A 25,953-nucleotide genomic window follows, 5' to 3' on the forward strand; every position below is an offset into this window, starting at 1 on the left:
CTTGCTTATTTGACGTAGATTGATTCATTTCCGTGTTTTTTCCACCTTTTTTTTTTATTGGTTTATAATGTTATCACTCTTTTCACTAACAATCAAAATTTCTAACTTTACTGTACAGGTACTGAACATCTCACTTTTGGTCGTTATCTATTCAGCATCTCATCGAGCACTCACTTTTGTTACTGAAATGCATGTACCTTGATGTTCCATTTTTTTTTATAAAAGTTATGCTCTTATGTCGTACAACATATCACAATGTTGTATTGGTTTTTCTGTTTTTTCCTGTTTTATTGATTAGTTTAGGTGTGTTTTAAATGGTTACGTTTAGGAACACGGAAGAAAATGGAAGGGTTGTGAAAACTGATAAGGTGTTAGGTGTAAAAATTATTAGTAACAAATATTTGTTTTCTTAGAACTGATAATACTTATTTAATGAGTTTAAATATTTAACTTGGTAAGCATTTGATAAGCGTATGTTCAAGAGATATAGGGACTACCATTGAAACATAAGAGAAAATGGCTTTTTCCCTTTTGCTTCTTAATGACTTACGTCTCATACAAATTGCTCTTTTTTTTTTTAAAAGTTCACGATTTAAAATAAGCAACGATAAAGCATAATTTATTTCATTAGATTTTATACGTGGACACATTACAAACGCTTGGAAAGCAAAATAGATTTCCAATTAATTTGTGTACAGTAACCATTTAGGGAAGAAAAAAAAAGAAAAAATTATTTTCGACTTTTAAATTTCTTTAGTTTATCGACTTTTAATTTCCATTTTATTGATTTTAAATTTTATTTATCGACTTTTAACACTACTTTTTAAACCAAGAGAGCCATTGGACTCAACCTAAGAGAAACGTTTTTTTTTGGAGTTGCTTCTTAATGACTTACGTCTCATACACTTGCTCTTTTTTTTTTTTTTCGGGTTCACGATTTAAATACATGCAACACACGTGCATAATGCTAATTAGATAGATACGTGGACACATTACAAACGCTTGGAAAGCAAGGGGATCCAATTAATTTGTGTACAGTAACCATTTAGGGAAGAAAAAAAAAAAGAAATTATTTGGTACTAGTCAAGTGAGCGGAGCGAACAATTTGGGTAGAAATGGAGTTATGCACTTATGCGGACAAAAACTAAAGTAGTTGGTTTCTGTCTGTCCTCACTTATTCCTCTCTCTATCTCTCCCTCTCTCTCTCCCTCTCAACCAAACCCTAACTCTTTCTCTCTCTCCCCACCCACAAACCTATCTCTCTCTCTCTTCTCCACCCTCCGCTTACGCACCTATTGCTTAGCAGTTATCTAGTGGTACTAAATAGTTATAAACTGTTTAATTTAAGACCAATAATCCATGAGACGAAAGTAGAACTTGATCCTCAAAATATATTATGAACGTTTGAATGTGTTAGTAATAAGATAATAAATCACGAGAAACACGGCGGAAAAATTAGCTCCAGAAACACGTCACACTTTCGTTTATGGAGGCAAGTTTTTCAATTCTTATTCATTTCTAGGATTTCAATTCCCATGAAAATTTTCCTAATTCTTGTTTATAGGTCAGAAGGTTTTTGAATGGGATCAAACACTTGACGAGGTTAATATTTACATTAATCTACCTTCTAATTTACCTACAAAGATTTTCCATTGCAAGATACAATCAGAACATGTCCAAGTTGGTATCAAAGGAAACCCACCTTACCTCAATGCAAGTATAAAAAGGCACCACTTTCGTTTCCCATATGTAAACTTTCATGTAAACGTTGTTCTAAAGTTGTGGTGACTGTTTTTTTTCAGCATGATTTGACGAGTCATGTTAAGACCGATTCGTCATTCTGGACTATAGGTAAATGCATATTTCACCTTTTCTGTTTTGAACAAGTGGCTTTTCATTTGTGGGTTAACAGTTATTTTCGTTCTTGTTGTGTATTGGATGTGGTAGAGGATGATATACTGCATATAACTTTGCAAAAGAGAGACAAGGGGCAAACATGGGCTTCTCCTATATTGGGTCAAGGTCAGCTTGATCCTTATGCGTCCCATCTTGAGCAGAAGCGCCTTATGCTTCAGAGATTTCAGGAAGAGGTAACTTTATCTTTCTCACTAAAGAATGCTCTTCTTCAACTAAGTGTTGCTGGTTGTTACTAGTAGTTATACATTGTTCAGGTATGTTTTGCTAAATACTTGTGGATAATTAGAATCATAGACATCTTATATAGAAAATTCACCAACGCAAGTTTTGCGTAAAACAACATCAGCCATAAGGAAGCCTATTTAAGATGTTACATAAATATATGGGACCATTAGGTCAATTTGATACCAAATAGTCAAACTAGAGACCTTCAGAAATCGAATGATTCGCGCGCTCGTAGCATTTTTTATCTTTGACATCAGTGAGGAGTTTGTCTACTGGGGAATTTTCTTCTTCCTCTCCATTCCCAAGAGCCAGTTGTTAATTGCATAAAGTTGCGTTCACAATCAGTTTCTTAGAATAGGGAAGTCATCTTGTGTTTCACCATACCATGACCATAACCAGTATCCTTGTTAGGGCCAAAACTCAGCAAGAAATGAAACCAAATAGTTTTGAAACACGGCATTTTGGCGTAGCAAATAAGACTAGTTCGGTAGTTCCTCACACTGTTCCCATAAGCGCACAACTGTTAGATTGAGAAGCCCTCTTGCTCTTAAAGTTAACCGATTGTAGAAATTTCCTCCCAATCATATATGACATGGAGAATTTAAATGTTTAAATAATAAGCTGTGATGCATGGGCGATTCTGAAAGCAATTGCAAGGGTGATTCTATCACTTAAAGTTACCTCTTTTCCTCCCCTTTAAGGCAAGTTTCTAAAGGCCTGTAATAGATCCTAAATTCTTATCATCAATCGTTACTATAAACAGCCAATTTCTTCATCGTTGCTTCTCAGAAAGCTTAGAATCTACCATCTACCGACTGTTAGTGACTCTATGCAGGTAGTATAGAACCTTTGTGATCTCAGTGAGTAGTTCCAGTTCCCTAGCAGAGTGAAAGGTTCTCTCTCCATCACTAATATGACGGTATGACCTGGATTGTTTTTCACGGCTAATCGATCTCTTCATATGGGGGAAAGCTTTAATGCTCCTTTGGCATGGTGCCTTTTACTTGCTAGTAGAAATAACAAAACTTATGAGGGTTGGTTAAAATGGATTGAAGCTGACATAGAGCGAGATGTAATGGATGTACCAACTGAAATTTTGAAGGAGGAAAGGAACTCTGGAAGTACTGCCTTGTTGGTTTTTGTGGACAAAAGATTGCCATTTCTTGTGGCAAAGAAAACCCTAGAGAGTGCTTGGAAAACAAAGGAAGACTACGAAATTTCCACTGATAAAGACATGTATTACTTCAAGTTTAGGAAGGATGACTGGCAAATGGTTTTGGAAGGAGGACCATTGTTTATTGGAAGAAGGGTCTTCATGATTAACCTTTGGGCTGAAGAACATGAGACACAAAGGAAGAACATGAGTACATTGCTTCTGTGAGTTAAGCTGAGGGATATACCTGTGGACAAAGAAGGGCATCAGTTTAATTGCTAGTAGAATAGGGAAACCACGTTGTTGGGATGAAGCCACACAGAAGAAACAAAAAATTTGCTAGAGTTTGTATTGAGATATTCAATTATGCAAAATACCCAGATAGTCCCAAATTCCATATTCGAAATGGAATCAAAGCTGAGGTAGGAGTTTAGTATCTGCGGATACGTTCCTCATGCTCCTTTTGTAACAAACTAGGACACAAGGACACAAAATGCCCAACAAACCCTGCTAAGAGAACTAACACAGTTTGAGTAAGGATAACAGTTGCACCTGTTGGTACTGCTGCTGCAACAGAACTTGTTCCTATTGTTGGGACTACTGCTGCAACAACACCTGTTGTTACTGATCCTAATGTTCGAGAACCACCTGTAGGACTAGTTACTGTTACACCTGTTGAGGTAACAACACATGAGCATGTACAAGCTAGGGAGGTTCAAGCACCAGTACAAGGAATTCTTTGTAATTTCACTACTACCCATCAATGGAGGACCTTCAAATGTGGGGCAAGATGGTTTTACTATCGTTCAACAGAGACATACACCACACAGGTGATAACTAAGAATCACAAGACAAACAAACCAACAAAATCATTCTCCAACACCTGCTGAATCTACTAGCAACACAGCTAGCATCAGCTTCAGGAAAAGGAGCAGGTGGAAGTGCTAAATTTAAAGATGAGAAAAATCAGTTTGATGTATCGGCTGCTAGTGTAGAGGAGCTTGCAGATGATATCTCAGAAAAGGAAAATGACTTTTCTCAGATCATGAGCTGAAAGAGACAAATGGTGAAATTCAAAGGGTGAGGAGTAGCAGGACTAGATCACAGGGTGCAGTAGAAGCAGCTACAACACCTAGTTCTGATATCAGGTAAAGCTAGGAGTCTAACAGGTTTGGCTAGGAGTGTACCGGGTAAAGCTAAGACCAGAGCACGAGTGGGAGGTGTGTCTTTCATGGAACGATCCATCATGTCTTTGAGTATTTCTTTTTGTTTTTTGTATTTGTAGGATATCTCATCCTCCATGTAATAGTTTTTCTTTATTAATATAAATTCACATTTTACCGATCAAAAAAAGAAGAGAGGAAAGGAAAGTTCCGAGGCAGTAAGGTACTAACTGTAAACAATCTGCTCAATGGAAATGAATATTTGTGCAGAGTGATGAATCAAATAACTAAAGCAAAAGAAATAAATAGCCTTAGTTTGAAGAATAAAGTTTGCTGTTAGGTTTACTTGAAACAAAGGTGAGACAAGTTAACAGTGCTGATATCAAAAGCTTTTGCTGTCCTTCATGGCAATTTTTACATAATTACTATAGTGATGCAAGTGGGAGGATCTGGGTGCTTTGGGATTATAAGTGGTTTAGTACTAAAGTTCAAGGCAACAGCTCAATACATCCACTGTAAGGTTACTTACATTTCAAAATGCAAATTGTTTTGTCTTGACCCTAGTGTATGCTGGTAATAATAAAAGAGATAGACTACAGCTCTGGTTGGAACCTATTAACCTAAGTTACACGGATCCGTGTGTCCATATCCGACACGGATACGAAGTGTCTGAGATAGCAAAATATCAAAACTGAGGTATATCATATACAATATGTGTCCGTGACATGTCCGACACGGACACATGGATACATATTTGATGCGGATTATTTTTAAATTATGGCGTGTCCATGTAACATAGGTTGGAACTTACACGCTTATGCAACTATTGGTAAACCTGGTGTTTGATATGATGTGGGATTTTAATATAGTTATGTACTCTCATGAGTGGGTGATGAACTTGTTAACCTGTTCAGCCAAAGGAAACCACACCTTTTGCAGACCTAGTAACTTATTCTGGTTTTTCTGACCTCATATCTATTGGTTGTTTATTCACTTGGACAAATTTTGGTGAAGATATTAGATGGTCGAATATAGATAGAGTTTTGGTTATTCCTCAATGGTTATCTGACTTTAACAACTCTATAGTAGAATTTCTCACCCAAGGCATATCTGACCATTCCCCAGTGGTTAGTGGCCTCTTTGAAAAGGAAATGGCAATTACCCTTTCAGATTCTGCTCCTATTGGGCTCAGCACCCTGACTTCCAGCATACAGTGCGACTTTGTTGGGATACTAAGTATACGGCAGTCACTTGTTATCCTTGCCCAGAAACTTAAGATAGCTAAATCTAATAAACATAGAATGTGTTTATCTGATCTTCAGAAATGAGTTGAAGTAGCTAGAGATTTTTTTTTGATCGATAGAAGCTAGAGATGAACAGAAGCATGTCTGAGGAAGTTTATTGATCCATTAGATTCTACTATGTTCAACATAGAAAAAGATGCAAGTATCAAGCTAAGTAATCTGCTAGAAATGGAGTAAGTGGATTTTAGACAAAGAACTGATTGTGAATGGATGCAATATGGAGACAAGTGTACTGACTACTTTCACAATGCCATTAAAGAAAAAAAGCGCATGAACCTAATTTGGTCACTGGAAGATCTGAATGGTACTAGATTGCAAGGGTAACAACAGGTATCTCAGGCTTTTATTGACTACTGTAAAGACCTGCTGGGGGAATCTTCAGATACAGTGTGTGATGGATCACTATTGGAGGTGATAGAGCTCAGAAATGAAGTGGGTAAGGTGACTGCAACAAATCTGATTAAGGATATTACTTCAGAAGAGATTCAAGAGGCTTTATTCTCTATGCAAGACAACAAATCACCAGGACCTGATGGATATAGTGTCTTCTTCTTCTTCAAGAAAATTTGCCATATATTGGGAGGAGACTTTATAAATGCATTAAATCTGTGTTTGATCTCAATAGCTTTCATAGTTACAAACTCTACCTATTTATGCCTAGTTCGTATAAAGCATAAACCTACTGGGATTGATGAGTTCATGCCTATTGCATGTTGTAATGCTATTTACAAATGCATCTTTAAAGTGATTAGTAACTGGTTGAATCCTCTCATACCACAGTTGATTGATTTAAATAAATCTGCTTTTGGTTTTGGAAGAGCAATACAGGTGATGTTTTACTTTTTTTTGTAAAGGTGAAGAAGATTCTATAGGAGTCAAGAATGTATTAGCTTCCTTTTCAGGCTACCTTCCTCAGTGGTAGACTAAACCAGATGTAACTCATGTAAGTGTGGTTCTAGAAGATACTCTAGGTCTAGTTGCACCCTTTGTTAATATCCAGGTGTACCTCTCACAGCTTCAGGACTGTTTATCTTTAATAGAGAAAATCACAATGAGGAAATCCAATTGGAAGAACAGATTCATGACCTTTGCAGGTTGAATTCAACTGATTTACTCAGTCCTATCCTATATTGGGCAAACACTTCATATTTCCTAGTGAGGTTTTGGATGAATTTGTCAAGATAACCAATAGATTTCTCTGATCTGTCCCTAGTATGGAGAGAAGATTACATAAAACTAGCCATGACACTTTGAGGTTCTGTAAAATGGAAGGTGGATTGAATACAGTTGATCCAAAGAGTTGGAACTTGGCAGCATACTGGGGTCTCATTTTCATGGTTACATGGAAAGGGAAAGTTTGGACTCAATCGGTGTGGCAGTACCAACTAAGAGGAAAACATTTCTGGTTCATGGAGATTCCTGCAGTCGGTTTGGAGGTGCGTTTTCAAGCATAGGGAAACTGCAGTCGAATACATAAGATAATTACAGGTATATGTATATGGCATCATCCATGGCATTCTCAAAACTTCTCTGTATTAATGAGCAGGCAAGACAGCTTATACCACTACCTGAGAGGGCAGGGAATTGGGCCGGACTTGACCCGAATCTGACCCGAACCGACCTGAATCCGAATAGTTAGGGTTCGGGTCGATTTTCATATCCATTTATTTATTCGGGTTCGGGTTTGGGTTCGGATATATTTTTTGGGCTTTTTTTGCATTTTTAGTGTTATCCGATCGGGTTGGTCGGGTTCAGTTCGGGTTCGGGTCGGATTTGGATATAAGATTTCGGTTTTATTCGGGTTCATGTTCGGATATTGTCAAACTATTCGGGTTTGGATTCGGATATAGCCATATCCGACCTGTTCCCTGCCCTACTACCTGATGATGCAATGGTGAGTGAGATTATAAGTATTTGGCAATGGAATGATCCAATACACAACTTACCTTATGGAGAGCTCAAGAGACTTATCCTAAGCACATAAATACAAAACTTATTTACCTGAAGACACAGTTGTGTGTAGTGTGGACTGAGACCTCTACAGGGCAATTTACTACCAAGTCTGCATATACGAGTCTTAAGAGGATTAGAGAAAAGGTAAAGTGGTCCAAGATGGTGTGGGGAAAGATTACAGTTCCAAAATACTATTTTATACATTACTCAGTTGAAGCATCCACTCACGGAAGGCTAATCAAGAGGAACGTTCTATGTCATTCAGAGTGTTGCCTCTGTAAAAATGATAGAGAAAACTTACAACACATTTTCTTTGATTGTCCTTTCTCTAAGAGAGTCTGGTTATAGGTTAAGAGAAGGACTAGGAAGAATACAACTGATCATGGGACTAGATACTACTGTACTATCATCAAATCTTGAGTGGTACTCAATCATGAGAAGAACTAGTAAGAATACAACTGATTCGGAAATCATTAGAGCTATGATAAATGCAGTAGGGTAAAGAGGAACCTTAGAATGTTTAAGAACAAATTACTCACCACTCAGCACGTAAAGAAGGGTATCCTTAGGAAGATGAAGTTGATGTATTTGCAGAAGGAACTGAATGAAGTGACAGACACAGCAGTATGTCAATTATTTCCTATCTAATCTTTTTTTGAAACTTTAATGTTTGTTTTATATGTAAAGCTTTATATTCTTTTGTTCGTATTCTACTTATTACTGTTCTTCTAAAAACATTCCATGTAAAATATCTTAAACATATTATAATGATTTATTCCTAGCCGAGTCCCTGTGTCGGTTTTCAACAGCTCGCATTGTCGGTCGCCTCATATCCATGTCAGACACTGACACGTGTCAATGTAATTTAGGTTAAAATGGATAGCAATAGGACATGAGATCAAACTAGTCTCGATACAACATACTAAACATAGTCCCAAATCCATGTTATGTTACTAGCGTAGTGTTGTACTTGTAAGTGGTAGCTTCCGTAGCTCAGCAATATAAAATGTGTGTGCAGCCACATGTGTGTTCCCCTTGTGGATATGCTTTCAAGATTTCCGCATCGACACTTCATACCCATCTCAGACTACACACTGTCTCAATCTTCCTTAGTCAAAACGAACCAGCGCTTTCCATTGAACTGACGCATATATGATCTGCAACGCCGATGATGTCTTTGCTCATTTGAAAATTTTGCCTCTTATTCTATCGTAGAAAAATAGACATGTATGCAATCAAACTGTGGCTAGTCTCTAGGCTCACCCTTTGCACGGTCCATAGGGTGCTTAGGCTCATGCCTCGTGCCTAGCCAGCACCTGCACCTTAAGTTGCATAGACACATTTTACTTTTTTTTCAACTAGAAAACTTAAAATCTGATTTTTATTATCTGCTTATTTGATGCTTGGTTCAATTAAATTTTATCATGAAATAATTCACATAATGAATCTCGACTTAACCTTTGTTTACGCCTTCCTCTTGCTTGTAACTTTTCTTCTTTCCAGAATCCAGGTTTTGACTTCTCACAGGCTCAATTCTCTGGTAATTGCCCTGATCCACAGACATTCATGGGTGGAATACGCATTGATTAATTATCGCAATGTGCTGATATGTTCTAGCATTTCACATGAGCTTGTTGAGATTTTTGCTTGCTGTAAGTAAACGAAATGTTCCATTCTGGTTCGTTTATTCATCTTTATCTCAGAGCTTAAACTAGTAGTGTATAAGGTATACGTTTCCTGTATATATTGTCGCTGCGGAAATAGTATTTATAACCTGCTAGTCTCACTACTAATCTATGATATAAATACTGCTTAGAAATATGTACTCATTCGCGCTTTCATTATAAGTTATCATTTTAACCAAACCTTAACTCACTCACTCTCTCTCTCTTTTTCTCTGTCCCAACCTGCCTAAGCTTATGGTTTATTCATATTCCTTTTACTCTGATATGTACAAGTTTGGTATGGCAATAGCACCGTTTTGGGTCCTACTCCTAGACTTGATCACATCAGTTAGGATCTCAAATGTTGAGCTGCACATGTTTTCTTTATCAGCTTCAGCAGCTGACGAAGAATGATTTTAGTGATGATCTGTGGTTTATATAATAGATCAGCTGAGCAACACATGGTTTCCTCCTTCAAAAGATGCTATTGCATCTGCTCATTTTATGTGGTGTCAGCATAAAAACACTGATGGTTTTGTAAACTCACATAGTGTGGGCTATGGAGGGGGGGTACTAAGGAATTATTATGGGCATGTAATGCCTAGCTTACACAGGTTATGGAGGAATGATCTCAGTCATTTTCCAAGAACTGAAGGCAATAGAAGCGGTATGAATAAGCTGTGGCATCTAACTGTGGAAGTTGCTTCTGATTTCCTATGCAAATTCTCAACTTCTAGTTGAAGTTGAAGCCATTCGACAACTTAGAGGTTTTCTTCTCTTGTATTACTTTTGATCATGTATGTATACAGAGAAACTAATAAAGGGGCATATTTGCTTCTTTCCATGAATCAGTTAGCCTTTTTGTTATCCTTTGTACCCCTCTTATGCAAAACCTTGCAAGATATTGTTGAGGAGGCCACAGAGAGTCTTTTGTATATTAGAACTAGTTTTCGAACCCGTCCTACGAACGGTTACCATTTAATAATATTATTTTAAAATATAAATTAGAAGTCTTTCATCCTTCAAGATTGAGTTGCACTGCTACACACGGTAGCGCGTATTTACAGTTTTTACATACTTATGGTGCATTAATCCTGCTTATTGTCATAATCGTCTTTTAGTCTTTCTATTAGCACATTCAGACTTTTTAGAAAGAGAGTGAGTGAGTTTGGATTATTTGTTCTCTGAGTAAGACTATCTATGTCGGACTTTTGGTAACGATCCCGTTTGAAATTCCATCTTTATATTTTTTTATAAGAGACATTTGCCATTAGAAGAAAGTCATGATACAATTGAAATTTGTGCCATAATTAGCACCTCATGGGTGTACAATTCAAACAATAATGTTCTTCAAGAAACATGGTAAAATCATGAGAAAACAAATGTACTAGTGGTTTAGTTTGTTCCAAAACTTCAAATGGACAATGTGTATGAAAAAGACTTGATATTTTGTTACATTGGGCCTTTTTGGTTGGTTGGATACAATAAGCTCGAACCTTAGACATTGTAAGTATTATTCAAGCTTCTGATTTCCTGTTTGGTGGGTGCTTTGAGATTGATTCAATTATTTTGCGTCAGGCTTCTGTTTTCCTATCCCGTGGGTGTTTTGGGATTGATCCAATTTTTCCGTCTCGTGAGTGTTTTGCATCAAGTTTCTGATTTTCCGTTGATTAATCAAGGTGATCTATAATAGCCAACTGAGCTTAGTACGTTCCTAAGCTGTGAATGGACTTGCTTTACCATTTTCTTCTTTTGATTAACATCTTCTGCTATCCATTCTTCCATCTATTTTTCAGATAATACTCCCATATCACCTGGATCATAAAAGCCATGATCATAATCGTAGTGTTAATGCTCATAGATGATGGTCATTTTCACAAAAGTGTTAGGCTATTGCGGAGCAAATAATTTGTTAACTCGATTTCATGAGAAGTACCTCAAAACCCAATAAACATAATCTCCTTGAGGTTAGAAGGCCTATGCACTCTACGATTTCTATGGTAAAGTCCATGTCTAAATAATACAAATCCAAATTCCACTTGTGGTACTATACTCATCCTTTCATTTGTCTGGGATTTAAGAGTGAGGTTCATTTATCTGACCACCTAATGTGCATTATAAGCTCAATCAAGATAAAGCAGGGTTAAAGTATTAAACTAAGAGTTTTAACCTAACTTACTATTCTGGATTTTATTTATAGCGAGAACATTTGCATCCGAGAATGAAAAGAGGGTAGAATGCGTATAACTCATGGAGTATGCTCCAAAATAGTTATGTTAGATATACATATAACAATGTAAAATTTTAAATTAACTTCCCGTAGAGTTTTGCAACAAAGCAGATTAAAAATTTAAACATCGTAACATCTATAATATACGACAAACATTTGTAATTTCATTAAGACTGACCTGGTTATCTTGGAGCTTCTCCAGTAACCTATTCTAACCACTTCTTAATTAAAGATATTCTCTAAAAATTAAATATATGACAGAAGTATAAGTGTCTATACTTTCCAATTAGAGCTCGGTGTGGATAGGGTCTTGTTTAACGGGTTTTACAATACTAATACCTTACATATAGTACAAATATATAGATAACCTTAAGTACAAAAACTGATCCAGAAAGTGAGCATGTAAACCTTAGGATTAATAAAAGAGATTATGTTATTTTGTGGGTTAGAGTGCAAGTATAGGAATAGGAATTTATGAATTGTACCTGTCATAAACATAGCTTTTAGTTCATCCAAATCGCTTTCGGTTCATACGATCTGATCTGGTAGCACGTATCAAGTTGTTCCTAAACAAATCAGAAACCAGACCTAAACTAAAAGTACATGGAAGCCATATGCTAAAAACAATACTGGAGTAGTAAAGAAGAAACTGAAACACAAACCAGAGAATAGTTGTCAATGATATACTTGACTCTTGACTCTTGGAGAAGTATAAAATTTACCTGCAGCAGCAGAAGATAGTTGAAAATCATTTCGGCGACAACCAATAACATAACAAGGAAAGATCATAGATTCTAAAGCAATAACATGTTGAGATGTGTTAGAGAATATGAGGGTACGGTCCATGTTTGGGAGGAGAAGGACGATACTTGGGTTGGTTATGGTCGTTCCTATTGGGGTACGAAGCCAGGCAATCCCACACTTCTAGTGCTATTTCTACTGCCATCTACATTATGTATGCCCTAAACCGATACACCACTATCTCCCTACAGTTGGCTCCCTGTGAATACTTCAGCATAAATTAGTCCACGTCATTATTTGTTTCATTACTAACAATAACAATGCCATCACACCAGCCTATATATGTACGACAAACTGTAGCCAAAATACATTAAATGTATGTACCATTACTAACAATAACAATGCCATCATACCAACCTAAGTACGACAAATTGTAGCCAAAATACATAAATGCTTCCCCGTTAGGCTTCATACACCAAAAAGAAATGAAAAAGAAAAACCTAGGTAATTGACGAAAAAATGAACACCACCACTTGCATATTTGGGAAAATATATTTCTTGTTAGAACCGATTAGAAATCTTGAAATGATAAAATCAAACAACTCCAATGTCACACGACTAAACTAATTCCCCCAATCAAGTTCATTTACAATTAAGAAGATTAAAAAGCTATCAACCCACTAAATGTAATGTTTGTTTATATATATCTGAACACTTGATGACCCGACTGAAGGCAAATAAAAGAAGAGAAATGCGATACTCAAGTTTTCTCCTAAAATAGCTTATCCAACAACAACAACAGCAACAACAACAACCAAATTGAATAATTAGAAAAATTGAAGTGAAAAGAAAAGATATACATACGAACGATAAGATAAAATTAATGAATAAAAGGTTTATGCTTGAGCTAACGACTAAGGTCACATACCACCACTGAAAAAAATAACAGCATTTCAAATATGAAAACTCATAAAGACATCTTATATTTAGCATGAAATGATATTTTTTTCATTTTATATGGCTATGCTTGCAATGAAGTGCCATGAAATTCCAACCATCTGTCCAAATCAATCTTGTGTTAAAGAATAACTCAAACACCACCAAAATATATATCAGAAAGATAAACAAAGAAGAAAAAAAGTGAAGCACCCATAACATAGTTTGTAGATGATTATAGGAAAACATTGCTAATAAAGAAATCAAATATACCCATATCGGAGAATCGAGGATATATAAAAGTAAACCATGAAACCCATGGCTGGAAGCTCACATTTGATTGAATATCAATATCTTCCTACTAGGGTTTCTTGCTTCAGCTTGTTGAAAAAAATACCAAACCTGTAAATTGTGCTGCTTGAGCCAAGGTGATTACTCTCAAGTCTCAACTGGTTTGCAATGAATATAGTTGCAATGAATATAGTTGATCGGCAACAAACCTTAAAGTCTTAAACACAATTTTAATCAATCAAAAACTTTGGAATTGTAAAATATCTAGAACATTACAACATAACAATCCAATCAGTTTCACACCGCCATTGAAGAAACTAACCTTTCAGCCAAATCAGGGAGTTATAGGCTTCTTCCTCACGCTGGCGTTCATCTCTAAATTTGATGTACCTCGATAAAAGATTACATGTGCTATACAGGAAGACACCCTGTGAAGTATGAATCATTCCATGCAAGAAATAAAATACAAATCAGATAGCAAACATGAAAAATATTTCACAATATATTTCAAAGACAAAAAAATCTTTTAAAAAAAAAATCTGGAAACCACTTGAGTTCCTGCTTCTTAATTCAATTCCAAAACCCACTTACAATCTAGACAGCAGCATTACTGCTCCAACTGCCACTTTTGATCAGTTCATTCTCCGTACGTATACCAACACAATAGGAAGTGTTAACAACTTCAGCGGGATACTTATCCAGTTCCTAGTTCAACTCATTTGCAGATTTTTCGATATATTTCTTCTTCCCATGTTGACTCTAGAAACCACTACGCATCCTCCTAAACAAATGATAAATCAAACTATCTGTATCCATAACAAAAAAAATAAAATAAAGATCCGTCAAGTTAAGACCTACTAATTCCAAAAGTTTTCCACATAACCTCAGGAGGGATTTTCACAAATAAATAAAAAAAAAATGAAAATAGTTAAAGAATAAATCAAGAAACAAAAAAATCATTATTCCCATTCAATTGAGCCTGTAAGAAGTTGTTGCTATATATAAATAGGGTCTGTTCAATTGCATTAAAATTGGATATATATGATATTTTTTCTTCCTTTTTAATAAAAAAAATATACAAACACTCAATTAAAACATGTTAGAATTAAAAACCCATGGCTTGAATAATCAATCAATGAAATAATACCAATTAATGGTAAACTTGGCTCCACAACCATGGTCAAGATATCCATGTACCTGTTGTGAGTTGGGTTATACCTTCCATAGAAGCTACAATAGAGAATGCCCAACAACTTCCTGAATTTTTGTGTATTTTCATATAAAAAAAATTTATTAGCAAACAACAAAATGGTACGGTGGTGTCTTTTTAATAACCTAGATATGCCAAAAACCAAGAGCAACTCATATTAGTATATAGCTTATTAGAACTTAGAAGTGTATGTTTCACTTACCACATTGGCCTTGGTCCTTGATTGGTGTAACAACTCCTTTCTTTCTCCAATCCATGCTAGATGGAACTGCTGCAAAGATTTTCGCATTACTGAAAGATGTCTCCAACTTTCGTTCTTCAGAGGACTTCTTGTATCTATTTCGAGATGCTACAAACTCTTCATTGGTTTGGTCAGCAAAGCCATTGACACTTAGCACATAGGTTCGATCACCAATTTTGTTAAAAGTATCAATGTACTTTCGGCGTTGATTTTGAATATCCGGAAGCATCTCTTTCTCAACAGAGTCCTTGTAGACTTCGTCTATAATTGGTCATCCATTGCTCATGCCTATCTTCCATAGATAGTTCCTAGAGGTTACGCCGACATAGCTTGAGGTGTATAGATAGCCAAAATGATCAACGCCAAACTCATGCATTAAACGCTTAAAAGTTATATATATATATATATATATATATATATATATATATATATATATATATATATATATATATACGTTAGGCTAGGTGAACAACCAATTTTCGGACAGCCATCGAACGTACCAATTTTTACCGTTAGATCGTTAGATCATCTAAACTAATATCAGAAACCAACTTTAAGCCTTAAGCACGATATTCCGATATTTTGATATTTCAAAAAATCACTATATACGGTCTCCAAAAACAAAACTTACTATACTGAAAAACTTAATCAAAATCAAACCCCTAATTATTCAACCGAAAAATTCAAACAAATCAAACCCCCATTCAAATTTTGGACCAATTTCAAACCCTCATTTTCGATTTAAGGTATGTTTTCTTCGTTATTTAAAAATATATTGTGTTATTAACTACTTGTATGGTAATTTTAGTAGGTTGTGTTTATTGGCCGGATGTTAATTTTTATATTTTAATTTCCTGCAGCCGATTTACTGCTAATACACAACCGTTAGATCACCCAAAATTGTGCATGTATGGAGTCAACGGCAGAAAATATAACAATCAGTATCAACGAAGATGTAGTTGTTGGGTCTTCTTCGAATAAATTCCCGGATAGAGAAAAGCATAAACTAGTTGCTCCATTTGTAGGAATGATTTTTAATAGTGTTGACGACGCAAAGACTTACTACAAACAGTATGGTCTACAAGAGGGATTTGAGACTCGTGTTCGGTCGACGGATAGGAAAAAATGTGTGGATTTTGCTACGGGTTGTTTAATGGTTTGCGCACGTGAAGGGGTCTATAAGAGAGCAGTGGGAGAAGTGGGTGTTTCTAAGAATACGAGCACTGTCAAATGTAGTTGCCCCGCTAAAATGCGTATTATGAAAAGAAAACACGAAGAGATGTACTCTGTAAGCTGCGTTGAAAATGAACATAGCCACGGTTTGGTTAGTCCAGCAAAGAGAAATTGTATGAGATCGAAGAAAAATATGCCCGAAGCGGCAAAGAGGTTGGACCGAGATTTTTTTAGTGAAAATGGATTACCTGTCGGAAAGGTCGTAGCAGTGTTTAATGGGGAAGAACTTGGGTTTACAAAGAAGGATTGCTAGAACCATTATTATGGTTTGACTAGAAAGATGCCTAAAGAAGGTGATGCAACTGCCGTGCTTAGATATTTTATGCAGAAGAGTGCCGAGGATCCTCGGTTCTATTATGCTATTGATCTAGATGAAAATGGGACTGCGAAAACTTTTTCCGGGTTGATGGGAGGTCTCGAAAAGATGAGTATTTTTTGGGGATGTTGTCTCTTTTGATACCACATATCGCATGCGAATGCATACTCTATGCCTTTTGCCCCTTTTTTCGAGTCAACCATCATATGCGGTCGATTCAGTTTTTGTTGTGCGTTGTTACTTGATGATGAGACGAAGATACATTCATATGGTTGTTTAAGGCCCGGCTTGCGACCATGGGTGGTCGTCGCCAACCGCAATCATCAATCGACCGGGATAGAGCGATGATCGCAGCCATTGCCAAAGTGTTCCCTAATACTGGCCATCGCATCGCTTGTTTTGGCATATTATGCAAAAATTTCAAGAGAAGTTGTCATTTACTAAAATTGAGACACCGGTAACGATTTGAAGAACACTATTTCTTTCTCAGATAGGATTAGTGATTTTGAAAGAAGATGGCGATAATAATAGAGAATAATGAGTTGCCCGAAAATCCTTGGTTGACAGAAATGTATAATATACTGAGAGATGGGTTCCTTGTTATCTCAAGAACACATTTTTGGTGGGTATGCATACTCTTTGGGAGAAGTGAATCGATGAATTCTCATTATGACCAATTCAGAAATTCGACAACTAGGCTAATGGAGTTTGTACATGGTACCGAGAGGTCTTTGGCTTTGATTGCTAGGAATGAAAGAGATTATGATTACCGCGACCGAGCATAGTTCACGGATTGTGGCTAAAGATGCTTTTCTCCTTATGCATGCTGCGTCGGTCTATACAATTAATGCATTCAATAAATTTAAGGAGCAATTAGAGAAGGCAAAGATGGAGTACAAAATTGATGGGGACGAGATTGTCGACAATGGAATCGGAAGCTACATGGTAAAATTCAGAGACCCGCAGAAGAAGTCCGTTTGGAAAGTGAGTTTCAATAGAAGAACCTTAGAGGGAGACTGTGAATGTAAGTATTTTCAGTTTATGGGGTTACTTTGTGGTCACATGTTAAAGATTTTTCAGCGTTATGAAATCGAAGAGATTCCAAGGCATTTTCTTTTAAATCGGTGGATGCAAAAGGCAAACACGTATAGAGCGGAGTTTGATACTGGATTAGTGGTCGGCCATGAAAACCATGAACCTTTGAGAGTGGCGCATTGTATCAAAGTTGCTTCTCAAGTGGCTTACGATGCAGGGAATAGTGTTGAGGCTTATTCATATTTTATAGAAAAGATGGGTGAAATGTCTATTGGAGTTTCAAAGTTAAATGAAACTTCCAAATGAAGGAGTCGCAGATAATGAAGAGCCTTCAAAAAAGAGCATTCGATTGATACCTCACGCAAAGTTAATTGATTTTAATGTTTAATTTGATATAGGTTTTAGTGTTTAATGTTTAATTTGATATAAAAATTTATTTGATTTTGACTTGAAATCTTTATTTCAAATATTGATTTTGAATCCCAACATTTCTCAAACAAAAGGGAGGAAGAAGAATGTGGAGAGATGGAAATCCCCTAGGGAGATAGCCCTAAACAATCCAGGAAGAATGTGTAGAAACTGTGGAAAGATAGCTAACCATGACTCGAGACATTGTCCGGAGAAAAATAAGACGTAATTTGTGAGATGTAAGTATTACTTGCATACCTGCAGTTTTGATAAGGAGTCTGGATTGAATCTTGCGGTGTTTTTATCACATATATAGCTTGCGGTGTGACCATTTCTTCATATATTTTATCACATATATAGCTTCTCAATCAACTATATAGTTGTTCTTCATCAACTGTTTATTAAAACAGATATGAACAATAACTATTCATACTCCAATTATGAACATTAGCTATGAACAATAGGTATGAACAAAACATATATGAACAATAAATGTTCACACCCAAAATAGATATGAACATTGATTGTTCATACCTTCTTTAGGTATGAACAATCCGTGTTCATATATACAAAAAAAAAAACATGAACCCAAAACAAATATGAACATTGATTGTTCATACCCAAAACATATATGAACAATAAATGTTCATAACCAAAACAGACATGAACATTGATTGTTCATACCCAAAACATATATGAACAATAAATGTTCATACCCAAAACAGACATGAACATTGATTGTTCATACCCAAAACATATATGAACAATAAATGTTCATACCCAAAACATATATGAATAACACTTATAAATGTTCATACCCAATAACACTTGGGTTATATATTATTATTATTACTAAAACCGTTACTAAAATTACGTTTTAATTACGTAAATGATATAAAAGTTAGTTTTTAGTGCGACAATAACACTTATAATGGTCATAAATTCGATAATCTTTGAATTTTTTAGAAAAACTTTAAGTACAACTCATAAATTGTGCGCATGTATTAATTTCCATTTTAAATCGAACAAGAGTACATTATACTATACATACATACATACGATCTATATAAATATATATTACACACTAAATTTTAACATATACAGTGTATTAATTAATTCCGGTTCGGTTTTAATTCCGCTATTAACATTTTTAAACCCATAACCGCTATAAACAATTCTAATTCCGATTCGGTTTCGGGTAATTAGATACCCATACACACTCTAGCTCCCAAACATATATAGGATACTCACAAAGTAATATTTTCTTTGCTTGGGATTAAGAAGAGATAATCAAAAGCTCCTGCACATAACTGCAAAGTTTGGTGGACGTTTCTGTTTTGTAGCAGGTGGACACATTTTAAAACAATGGAATTGAAAATTAAGAAATGAGATATGACAAAGTTCTGGTAAACACACCTGGGCAACCAATGGATAGACAAAGATTGATATGTGTACCACATACTTAATGGTTATGAACAATAGGTATGAACAATAAATGTTCACACCCAAAACAGATATGAACATTGATTGTTTATACCCAAAACATATATGAACAATAAATGTTCATACCCAAAATGAATATGAACATTGATTGTTCATACCCAAAAACATATATGAACAATAAATGTTCATACCCAAAACAGACATGAACATTGATTGTTCATACCCAAAACATATATAAACAATAAATGTTCATACCCAAAACATATATGAATATTAATTGTTCATTTTTTTTCGGATATAAGCGCCCTGCAATTTTGCATTTTGACCAAATTAATATGATGCCGATAAAAACATTTTGAATATTAATTGTTCATTTTTTCTTGCAATTTTGTTCCGATAAAGTTAATATGATGCATTTTGATGCAATATATATACCACCCACCAAGATAATGCCAACATTTGTCAACAACAAATTTACCTCAACTCATATGATCATCAATCAACATCAACAAAATTTAGCTCAACTGATAAATTGCCAAAACACGAAACATCTGTTTTTTTGCCTCTTGACCGGTCTGGCCACACCGTTTGGGACTAACTCCAAACGGTGTGGCCATGTCGTCTGGATTTGAACTTGGATAAAAAAAATGAATTGTCTATTTTTTTGCCCCTTGACTGGTGGGGTGTGACCATTTCTTCATATATTTTATCACATATATAGCTTCTCAATCAACTATATAGTTGTTCTTCATCAACTGCTTATTAAAACAGATATGAACAATAACTGTTCATACTCCAAATTATGAACATTAGCTATGAACTATGAACTATGTTGCCACCACCAACGCACACGCACGCGACGCTGGTGACTCGGTTATATCTCAAAAAAGTAGGACGCGGACGCGGCAAAGGACGCGGAAATTAATTGATATTTATAATTTTATTTTATATAAATTAAACATTAAAAACTTAATTAAATGTATCAACATTCATAAATTCAAAACTATTAAAGATAAATAGCCACAAAATTAAGTTTAATATTTCCTAATCAAACTTTAAAAACATGTTATAAGTCTTAACAAAACAAAACAAAATAAAAAAATTGAGTTTTTTAATATTATTTTGATTTATTTTTTATTTTTTTAGGTCAAAATCCGCATCCTGACCATGTTGACCACGTCCTGACCACGTCCGACGGGCGTCCATGTTATATCGTCAGGTCACATCGACGCGGACATAACCTATTAGGAGGTGCGTCCGTGCTTTAGAGGCTATGAACAATAGGTATGAACAATAAATGTTCACACCCAAAAAAAACATGAACCCAAAACAGACATGAACATTGATTGTTCATACCCAAAACATATATGAACAATAAATGTTCATACCCAAAACATATATGAACATTGATTGTTCATTTTTCGGGGTAGTGCCGCAGGCGCGTCGAGGTCTCGTGGGCCGTAGGCGCGGGCATAACTTCAAAGATTGGTGGACGTTTTTCTTTGATAACACGAGGTCACATTTTCAAATAAAAAATATAATAAAATGAGATAGGACAAATTTGCGGTAGACACACCTGGGCACCCTAAGGCTAAACAAAGATCAGTTGATCATGGTACCAAATAGGAGTGTTTATGGGTCGGTTTTGATACAGGGTACGGATATGGGTAACGGGTACATTATTTGGGGTGGGATGCGGTACGTTGGAGTAGGCTTAAACGGTATGCTATTTCGAGTAATAATTCACTTTGGTATGTTAATGCGAGACGTTGATATATATTAAACAAATTATCTATATCAATCTTTAATTTTTAAACTGAACATCAATTTGTTCATGCATTGCTAGTCTAACTAAAATAAAAGCCAATATGAGAGAGACATGAGAACGCGTGTAGCAGATAAAGTTAGTACTACATGACTATTTTCTTCTATTCTATGATGCTGTAATTTTCTTTATCTTTGCTCTTCTTCTATGACAATGGGGACGTTAGAAGTAGTGTTTTGATTCGCTGACGTTCCCTAAAAGGGTACACACGATCCGATCAGAAACGTAGGGAGGGTGAGCAAATCTGTATCATCATGGTTTCATTCACGAAGTAAAAACATGTGTAGCTAACTTGAGAACATGATCTATGAAGATAGGAAAATCTTTGGCTAATACTAGATCAAAGAGACTGAATCTATAAATAAAATATAAAGTTCCACATTACCCATAATCGCTTTTATCATTCTCAAATTTAAGAAATCATCGGTAAAGCGCCTTTATGGATGGGAGCAATGCCGTGTTCATACAAAAAAAAAAAACATGAACCCAAAACAAATATGAACATTGATTGTTCATACCCAAAACATATATGAACAATAAATGTTCATACCCAAAACAGACATGAACATTGATTGTTCATACCCAAAATATATATGAACAATAAATGTTCATACCCAAAACATATATGAACATGATTGTTCATTTTTTTGGAATGGCGCCGCCGGAGGTCTCGTGGGCCGTAGGCACGGGTATACCCTAGTATAGTAATAAATGAAGACCAACAGAAGCTAACTTTATTACATACGGAATATGTACATAGAAAGACTAATAGAAACCAACTTGAAAACACAAGGCAACCATGCCCAACTACCATAGCCCAAATGTAGTTTATACAGAAACCAACTACCAACTTGAAAACACAAGGCAACCATGCCCAACTACCAAAGAGCCCCTGCGGCAATTGGTATGCCTAGAAGATTTGCGTCGTCAACACTATTAAAAATCATTCCTACAAACGGAGCAACTAGTTTATGCGTTTCTCTATCCGGGGATTTATTCGAAGAAGACCCAACAACTACATCTTCGTCGATACTGATTGTTACATTTTCTGCCGTTGACTCCATACATGCACAATTTTGGGTGATTTAACGGTTGTGTATTAGCAGTAAATCGGCTACAGGAAATTAAAATATAAAAATTAACATCCGGCCAATAAACACAACCTAATAAAATTACCATACAAGTAGTTAATAACACAATATATTTTTAAATAACGAAGAAAACATACCTTAAATCGAAAATGAGGGTTTGAAATTGGTCCAAAATTTGAATGGGGGTTGGATTTGTTTGAATTTTTCGGTTGAATAATTAGGGGTTTGATTTTGATTAATCCGATTTGTTTAAATAATTTGGGGTTTGATTTTGATTTTGAATCCAATTTGTTTAAATAATTTGGGGTTTTGTTTGAATCGAAGATAGTAAGTTTTGTTTTTGGAGACCGTATATAGTGATTTTTTGAAATATCAAAATATCGGAATATCGTGCTTAAGGCTTAAAGTTGGTTTCTGATATTAGTTTAGATGATCTAACGATCTAACGGTCAAAAATTGGTCGCTCGATGGTCGTCCGAAAATTGGTCGCTCACCTAGCCTAACCGATATATATATATATATATATATATATATATATATATATATATATATATATATATATATATATATATATTAGTAGAATACACTATAATTAACATGGACCAGCTTAAAAATGAATTTTCTACCTGATGAAGTTCTCTCATTGAACCAATGATATTGAATCTGATGAACTCGTTGTCGAAAGGGGAAGAACTTGCCACAACATATAGCAAATTAGTTGAGATGGAGTTTGCATTAAACATCAAAAAGGTAAAAGAATAACAGTGTTATAAAGAGAAAATTCATTTTTTTTACCTCGATTGAATTGATTGGGTGGAATTTGTTGCAATGAGAGAACTCAATCTAAGAGAGAATGATGGCTCCGATTATTCTGTTCCTCTCGTTCCTTCAACGCTGTCGAGATGGTGGATCAGACTAATCAAACTTGGACTCTATTTATTCTTCCAAATCTCGATCCTTTCGTCAAATCATGTCTACACCGTCCACTGATGTAAAGATTACAAAACTTTTAACCACGAAAACCACTGCTCAAAATTAAGACCCTCTCCATTCCAAGCAGCCTCTTGCAGTCTTTGAGAATACAAAAACCCCATCAAGACCATGGTCCAACTTGACACCATCGCCAAAATGTAAGTTCCAAACTACCTATAGTGTAACCATCACAATGTATCAATGTGATTGTCGGGGAAGATCTCAAACTGATTCCTGTATATTGTTACTCCTACACGATTCACTTTATCCTTCTTAATCACCACTACTTCCCAGCACATGCTCTTTGTGAGTCTAGACATTTCTAGAATCAATTTTGACAGAAACCGGATCAGTTAAAATTGGCTTACCTTTTCTCTCTCAAGTAAAAAGGTAACGAAGATATCTACCTCTCCAGATTTCAATATCTTGTTGTTTTTGGTAAATTGGAGTAGCAAACCATACAAAGTAACCGCCAGGTTGCAACAAACGATTTAGTTCTAAAAGAAGCTTACCACCTACAGATTGTAATTTCCCAATAAGTTGTTAGAAGGAAAAAGCTTTCATCATATATTTATTATATCCCAACGGCTTGTCAGCTTGCAATACCTTCAATGTGCCAGGGGACCCTACAACGCGCACAATGAACAGCATCAAATACCTTGGCAGGGAAGGGTAATCTCTTAGTGCCCATAACAGCTGATATAGTTGGAATTCCCCTTTCAAGTGCAAATTGTACTTGGGCTTCATGTTCATCCTTTGGCGCAAGTGACATAGTAAGCACATCTTTCTCAAAGAGAAATTCTCCAAAGCTCGCCACTCCACATCCAACATCCATTACAACTCGAGTATGTTTTCCCCATGCTATATCAGGTGCAATCTACACGAAGATGAATGTTTTAAATAAGTTGAAGTATAAACACAGCTAAGAATATATCATGGAAATAAAAAGCAAGGAGAAAATTAACAAAGGGTCATAGAATACTGAAACTCTCCGGGCGATCATCAAGAATGAGCAGATGCGATTTTTTTAAAATCTGATAAGGTTTTGGGGTTTTGAATGAGTGAGCGGAGAAGAAAGAGGTTATGGGGTTTTCGTTTTAATTTCATGGGACTTTTTTTAGTTTTCGCAGTTTTTTCCTCCTGATTTATCGTAATTAGTCTGGCCACGTAGACACTCTAGCAATGTTTCCTCAATTAAGAAGGGGAGAGCTATAATCAAAGACCATTAATACTGAGTAGTTGAAGTGACCCACGTCAGCACCCCTTTTTTCTCTACACATCAGATTTTTCATAAAAAAAATGAAGTCTACGCCTTTTTTTGGCGATTTCAATTGTTCGTAACCCAAAATAGATAAAAACCTCTTTCCATGTTTTTTTTTCAATTCTACAAAATACTCCCAATTCTCCCAAAAAAAAAAATCATCTCTTTAAATTCTCTTTTTTATTCTTCTCTTCTTCCAAAATTAAAATAAAAATGATAAAGTGATGTTACATTGGTTTTGGGGAGAACATTGACAGTTGAAATTCGAAAAAAAACGTAGTACAGTGTTGGTTAATAATTGTGCTCTTTGTCTTTTGGAGGGCGAGACATTCAACATTTTTTTTTTATTGACTAGCCAGTTTTGTGGGGTGTTTGGAGATTGTTCCAAAACTTTCCTTCATAGGTAGGAAATCCTTTTAATAATATAATTCTCTCTTGCTCTCACTTCTTCTCTCGCCTCATTTTGACACAACAAAAGAAGAAAAACCAAGCCCAAGCTCCAACTGGATGATTGAGTACCATTAGATGAAATTTATTCAATCAATTTTGGCGTCTCAACCCTCAAGCACCCGTAAAATTGTATAGACTACGATTTATACAAAATTTAACAACCCCACCATTCTGCTCTCTTAAACATCAATGATATTGTTGATTTTGGTTTTGAGGAAATTTGCATTTATAAAAGAGAGACCCGTTCACAGATTATCCCAAAAAAAATTATAACAAATAATACTACTGACAATTTGGAATTGATTTTGGACCCTATACCTAAAGAACATATTGAATTGATGTGGCCAAGTTATTATGAGTTGCAAACTTTAGATGTGCCCATATCTCTAGCCAAAGTAGCTGATGTGGACAGGGTCTTGGCAATGAAGGTTTGGCTGTTGAGGGTTTTCAGCAAGCTGTAAAATGCTTGGAATCTTTGGCAGTAGATTCCAATGAGACTAGTCGATCTTGAGCACAGGGTAAGAGGCTAACCGTGTATTTGTACTTTAATTCACCTATAATCAGGGCTAACTGTGTATTTGTACTTGTCAAAAAAGTATTTGTACTTTAATGCACCTATAATCAGGGCTTACACTTTGTGTTTCCCTTGGCAGCATCAGTCGGTGCTTGACTTTCTTTATGGTCCGCTCACTCCTTAAGTTAGCCTTGCTTACTCTCCACTTTCCGACTTAAAAGATCAGGAATACGGCACTGTTGGGAGGGATGTAGACATTGGAAAAGGCTTACAGAGATTAAAAGAGTTGGAGGAAGAATCATCCGGGCTTAGAATGGCCAATTCAAGATTGCAGGGTGAAAATTCTAAGCTTTTAAAGAAGCTCGAATCCACTCAAG

General features: G+C 35.7%; 3 protein-coding genes and 2 long non-coding RNA genes across 24 annotated transcripts; 2 read left to right on the forward strand and 3 right to left on the reverse strand.

Moving 5' to 3' along the window:
* The first annotated feature begins 1,096 nt into the window (after nucleotides 1–1,096).
* On the forward strand, nucleotides 1,097–15,932 carry LOC147496751 (uncharacterized). 8 transcript variants are annotated; one of them, XM_086559642.1, is made up of 6 exons: nucleotides 1,101–1,492; nucleotides 1,565–1,717; nucleotides 1,803–1,851; nucleotides 1,948–2,090; nucleotides 9,226–9,367; nucleotides 15,889–15,932. In XM_086559642.1, exons 1-6 carry the CDS (start codon nucleotides 1,487–1,489, stop codon nucleotides 15,915–15,917), a joined length of 522 nt encoding a protein of 173 aa, XP_086415768.1. In that variant the 5' UTR covers nucleotides 1,101–1,486; the 3' UTR covers nucleotides 15,918–15,932. The 8 variants fall into 8 exon arrangements, 6 of the variants coding, with proteins under 6 accessions (XP_086415770.1, XP_086415768.1, XP_086415766.1 ...); XM_086559640.1 differs by lacking the exon at nucleotides 15,889–15,932 and adding an exon at nucleotides 9,985–10,383; XM_086559641.1 differs by lacking the exon at nucleotides 15,889–15,932 and adding an exon at nucleotides 9,994–10,383.
* LOC147496752 (uncharacterized) lies at nucleotides 6,597–9,212 on the reverse strand. Its single transcript, XR_015194880.1, has 2 exons — nucleotides 7,643–9,212; nucleotides 6,597–7,330 (listed from the first exon to the last, which is right to left on the reverse strand). It is a non-coding gene; the product is annotated as an uncharacterized LOC147496752 (long non-coding RNA).
* On the reverse strand, nucleotides 10,753–15,064 carry LOC147496753 (uncharacterized). Of its 12 annotated transcripts, none has more exons than XR_015194874.1 (8): nucleotides 14,990–15,063; nucleotides 14,775–14,834; nucleotides 14,169–14,358; nucleotides 13,900–14,005; nucleotides 13,621–13,794; nucleotides 12,272–12,331; nucleotides 12,095–12,175; nucleotides 10,753–11,193 (listed from the first exon to the last, which is right to left on the reverse strand). It is a non-coding gene; the product is annotated as an uncharacterized LOC147496753 (long non-coding RNA). The 12 variants fall into 12 exon arrangements; XR_015194870.1 differs by having other exon boundaries at nucleotides 14,169–14,383; XR_015194871.1 differs by lacking the exon at nucleotides 14,775–14,834 and having other exon boundaries at nucleotides 14,169–14,383; nucleotides 14,990–15,064.
* LOC147496754 (putative methyltransferase PMT26) lies at nucleotides 15,296–24,514 on the reverse strand. Of its 2 annotated transcripts, none has more exons than XM_086559646.1 (6): nucleotides 24,334–24,514; nucleotides 23,958–24,228; nucleotides 23,759–23,866; nucleotides 23,175–23,673; nucleotides 23,006–23,072; nucleotides 15,296–15,336 (listed from the first exon to the last, which is right to left on the reverse strand). In XM_086559646.1, exons 1-4 carry the CDS (start codon nucleotides 24,352–24,354, stop codon nucleotides 23,540–23,542), a joined length of 534 nt encoding a protein of 177 aa, XP_086415772.1. In that variant the 5' UTR covers nucleotides 24,355–24,514; the 3' UTR covers nucleotides 15,296–15,336; nucleotides 23,006–23,072; nucleotides 23,175–23,539. The 2 variants fall into 2 exon arrangements, with proteins under 2 accessions (XP_086415772.1, XP_086415773.1); XM_086559647.1 differs by having other exon boundaries at nucleotides 24,317–24,513.
* Nucleotides 15,939–16,514, forward strand: LOC147496755 (protein FAR1-RELATED SEQUENCE 5-like). The gene has a single exon (XM_086562657.1). It carries the CDS (start codon nucleotides 15,939–15,941, stop codon nucleotides 16,512–16,514), a length of 576 nt encoding a protein of 191 aa, XP_086418783.1.
* Nucleotides 24,515–25,953: the final 1,439 nt, after the last annotated feature.

The sequence above is a fragment of the Coptis chinensis genome, chromosome 5 (genome assembly GCF_015680905.1).
Source record: "Coptis chinensis isolate HL-2020 chromosome 5, ASM1568090v1, whole genome shotgun sequence".
In the NCBI taxonomy this organism is placed as follows: domain Eukaryota; kingdom Viridiplantae; phylum Streptophyta; class Magnoliopsida; order Ranunculales; family Ranunculaceae; genus Coptis; species Coptis chinensis.